Source organism: Ziziphus jujuba, chromosome 12, assembly GCF_031755915.1.
Source record: "Ziziphus jujuba cultivar Dongzao chromosome 12, ASM3175591v1".
Taxonomy (NCBI): domain Eukaryota; kingdom Viridiplantae; phylum Streptophyta; class Magnoliopsida; order Rosales; family Rhamnaceae; genus Ziziphus; species Ziziphus jujuba.
In genome coordinates, this window is record NC_083390.1 from 19,952,528 (window position 1) to 19,957,148 (window position 4,621).

General features: G+C 34.2%; 1 protein-coding gene across 1 annotated transcript; it reads left to right on the top strand.

The window, feature by feature from the left end:
* Positions 1 to 569: 569 nt before the first annotated feature.
* On the top strand, positions 570 to 4,621 carry LOC107429324 (nudix hydrolase 25). The gene is made up of 6 exons (XM_016039991.4): positions 570 to 857; positions 1,771 to 1,821; positions 2,528 to 2,620; positions 3,129 to 3,223; positions 4,161 to 4,272; positions 4,366 to 4,621. The coding sequence occupies exons 1-6, from the start codon at positions 792 to 794 to the stop codon at positions 4,468 to 4,470; spliced, it is 522 nt and encodes a 173-aa protein (XP_015895477.1). The 5' UTR covers positions 570 to 791; the 3' UTR covers positions 4,471 to 4,621.

The window sequence follows — 4,621 nt, forward strand, 5'->3', positions numbered from 1 at the left end:
TTTGGGATGTTCATGCTATTGCTAATCGAAAACTAGAAAGACACACGCACTTTCATATAGCAAATGGTTGTTCTCTAATAGAATCGGAATATCCATTAATAAGAAATAAAAAAGAAAAATAAATACTTATTTTTATTGATATATTTTGGTTATTTGATTAAATTATTTTTATTTTTAACCTTTTTAAATACTTTTTCTTTGCAAAATTATTAAATTAATTTAAAATTAACTTTTGTAGGTATTTATGCATTTAATTATATTTTAAATATAATAAATATATTTTAATAGAAATGACTATTTTTTGAAATATAATTGATAATCTTATAGAATAGTTATTTTATTCTAATGCTTATTACACGTAGTATACGTTAACTTACTTTAGTAAACAGTACCAAATCATAGAACTACAACTAGAAATTTGTCGCTCATCAAAATGAGAGATCACAAGAAGAAAATGGGAAGAGCCTCAGGCTAGCATTCTCGCACGATGTAATAAATATTTTTGATGAATACTAAACCAGGCGTGGAGGGTGCGCAGGATAAGAGCGGCAAACTCAATATATCCGAGTCACACCCACAATTGTCATGGTCAGCGTCACTCATTCCCTCAAATCCACTTTCTCTTTTCTTCTTCTCCTCCTGCTCTGGCTCTGAATTTTTTCTGATGGTCATTGCATTTATCTGGAAAAGACAGACAGAGAGATAGACAGAGCGAGAGAGAAAGAGAGAGAGAGAGAGAGAAGAGTGCTTTTTTCAAACTCTGGCTCTGAATTTTCTAACAAGCTCAAGCAATGGAGGGTCTGCCCTCTGGTTACCGTCCCAACGTTGGTGTCTGTCTCATAAACTCTGATGATCAGGTACCCATCTTCTCTTTTCCTCTAAATTTAATGAAAAATCCTTTCTTTATTCTTTTTGTTTCATGGTTTTTTTATTTTTTATTTTTATTTTTTTATATATAATCATTTTTTTGGGGTTCTGGTTTTTGGGTTAGATTGTGAACAATTTACGTGATTGTTATTTGTTATAGATCAGTGGTTCTTTTGCACGTTTGTTGTATGTACTTTGGGATTCTAGAAACCTGTGGTCCCAGTTTTCATCTATGTTGGTGTTATTGGATTTTTATGTTTTTGGGCCCTGCTTTGAGGTGTTTATTTATTACCTAGTCAAATTTTGATATGGCAAAGTTAATTTCTTGTATAATAAAATGGAAATCTGTTGAGTTGGTATCTGAAGATTCTGCTCAGAGGACCCTTTTTTTACTCGAACAGAGGAGAGCTCGATCTATGTATATCAGAAAGAAAAATTGTCACGTTTTGAGTTGGAAGTGACCAAATTCAGAAGAAAAAGAGTAATTTGTCTGAACTACCTCTTGGCAGGGTATGAACCAGAATACCATACTGCTGAGAAAGCTTTCACTATGTTTGGTTAAAAAAAAAAAACCTCTATTCTTGGATTGATAAGAGATATGATTATAGTATTTGTGGTGAGATTAGAGTATTTACCTTATTCCACAAAGTGTTCAGACTGTTCCAGACGGTAAGCTCTATGCTCCCAAATTCCAGCTGAGTGAATAGCAGAATGAATATTGTAATCATTATCGATTTCTTTGAACCTATTCTTTAGAGATCTTTCTATGGTATGTTTTCTTAAAAGGAATTCTTTTATAAAAGTTTGTCTATTTGTTTCTATCAGGATATTTGTGCCTTTTAGTCCGTTTAACCTTTGCAGTACATGTTGGATAAAATCGTAACCTTCTGAGTTTTCTTACAGATCTTTGTTGCATCAAGGTTGAATGTTCCTGGAGCATGGCAGATGCCTCAGGTGATACATGGATGCTAGTTGCTATAAATTTGTTTTTGGAGATATCATTTCTTTGCATTAAAATTTGTGATTAATTCACTAGTTCCAAATGGGCATTGATTGGGAGTTCTACATGACCTGATGACAGAAAAAATATCTGAACCTGGTATATTGGTGGAGAGTAATTGTCTGTTTGTACTTGTAGTCTTAAATTGTTTAAAACATTATTTTAGATACAGTTATTAGCATAAAGGGTTCAAGAGGGTATCTTCTTCTTCTTCTTTTTATTTTTTAATTTTAATATTTAATTTTTTGGATTTTTCTAATTGTATAAATTTCTTAACTCTTTTCAAATACTAAGGTCCTCCTAGGGGGACCTCTGCTGCATAGCAAAAGAAACTATCTTAAAGACCGCATCAGCGGTATGGGCTTGTCATGTAGACAAATTATAAACTATTTCCATCATGATACATCAAATATTTTGTCAATATCTGAATGGACTGTCACTGTCCCAATGGGGTAAAAAACTGCTGTTCAGTCCAAGCATATTCTAACTTTGAGGAAATTTGGGGTTCTTGGACTCAAGTACTTCCTCAAAATAAGTAATCCGTATGATTTGGCTTTCAGTCCTGTAAACATAATTTTTTGCATTGTTTCAGGACATTCCTTATCATCAGTATCTTTCAGCTAAGCCTTGTTATTTATTTATTGTTATCTTCAATCTTAGGGTGGAATTGAAGATGGAGAAGATCCAAAGTCTGCAGCTGTTAGGGAACTGCGAGAAGAAACTGGGATAGTGTCTGCTGCAATTATTGCGGAGGTATGGATACAAATTTAAGCAGCTTGATTCCATTTTCCTTGCAATGCTGTGGATGTAACTGTGGTGCAATGAATCTCTTTTTTTTTTTTTTTTGGGGTGCCTTTGAAGCTTTGTCATTAAACTAGGAGAAGAATCTAGGTTCCTGTTTAAGAAATTAGGAAAAAAAAAATATATATATATATATATATATAACATGGAATGGAAAAGGTTGAAATAATGAAGATGAATAATTTGGAGCAGTCACTTGCCCATGGAGGTGTTATGGCCCTTATATTGAGAATATTTTGATATTGGTCTTGAATTGGGGAATTGCCATGGTGAAATAATGAGTTGTATAACATTGATGCAGAATTAAGCAATCTAGGATGTTATCCAGATTACTTTACAAGCTACTCCAAGTATTCTGTCTAAACAAATGTAGTGCAAGTATTTTATGACAAGAGCCTATTAACTTGGTTGGAGTAAGATTTATTTATTTTCCACTTATGTTTAGGTTGTTTATTGACAGGTTCCAAATTGGTTGACTTATGACTTCCCTCCTACTGTAAAGGCGAAGGTGAACCGTCTTTGGGGAGGTGAATGGCATGGGCAGGCACAAAAATGGTGTGGATTTCGTCTTTCCTGCACATGAAAATCATTGATAGAAATCCATGATAGGTTATAAAGGGCTGACTTGATTATTCAATATATTATGTGAATTCAATTCAATTAGTATCAGAACTCATGGAGAGAGAGAGAGAGAGAGAGAGAGAGAGGAGGGGAGGGGGGGGGGGGGGGGGGCACGCTAACCACTATTGAAATAAGTTTAATAATTTGATGTGAATTTATGTGAGATTTGCATGTGAAGTTCTTTGAGTAGCGCTGACATAATCGACCTGAAAAGTCCATCTTGTATCTGCTTTACTCTAGTTCTCCTGCGTCCTTCCTGAAGCACTTAGAAGTTAATTTCTAAAATTGGCTTCTATATAAGTTTGTTTTGCAGCTTTTTTTGTTTTTGTTTTTGTTTTTTTTTTTTTTTTTTTTTTGGTTTAAATACAGATTCTGCCCTTTTGCAAGGCTGCATAACTTCATGACCTATATCTGCTTCTCCAATAAATAAGTGAAACATGGTATTTTGGTTGCTTTTACCAATGAATTAATTCATTTTGTGGAAGTTTCCATGCTCGATAAACAAAGATTTTTTCTTTTCTTTTCTTTCCTCATCAAGGTTGCTGTATGTCAAAATAGACGTGCTTCCCCTTAGCTGTATACCATGTCTTTTTATTGCCTAGTTTGGTTGTCTACCCCAAGCCAATTGTTAAAGCCAAGGGACATCATTATATAAAGGCGAGAAAGGACACTAGGAACATGAAAAATCATAGCTTGCTTCAGTTGGATCGTATTTAGATTGAGTTTGTTGGGTCTACTTACAGTCTTTGCTCCTCCATTATTCAGGTTTTTATTACACAAATCTCCAAACATATATGTTAGAACATATATGTTAGAAAAGGAAAAGTAATCTATTTTGAGTCGACTGACGATGAGTTTTGACAATTGACAGGTTTCTTATGAGACTAACGAAAGATGACAGTGAGGTCAACCTAGCCAATGGTGAAGCAGAACCAGAATTTGCAGAGTGGAAATGGGCAAGCCCAGAGGAAGTTATTGAGCAGGTTTGCCATGAACTTTTGTTTTTCCAAAAGAATCATTTCGAGCATCATTTCTGCTTAATACTCACTTGGATATCGGATGTAACTTATTTACAGGCAGTAGACTATAAGAGGCCAACATATGAGGAAGTTATGAGAACCTTTCAGCCTTACTTCAACCAAAACTCCATATCTACGAAATGTAAATCGTCAAAGTGGTGAATTGGATTTGTGTAGCTATGCTAATGTCTCTACTTATTTGGCCATTAAGTTTGGTTTTCAGCAGTAGTAGTCTGCATCTTGTAAATGGATATGATGGAGTTTGAAATAGCTGCTTGCTTTAAATAAAATCTTTATGCAATTCTTTTGTTTC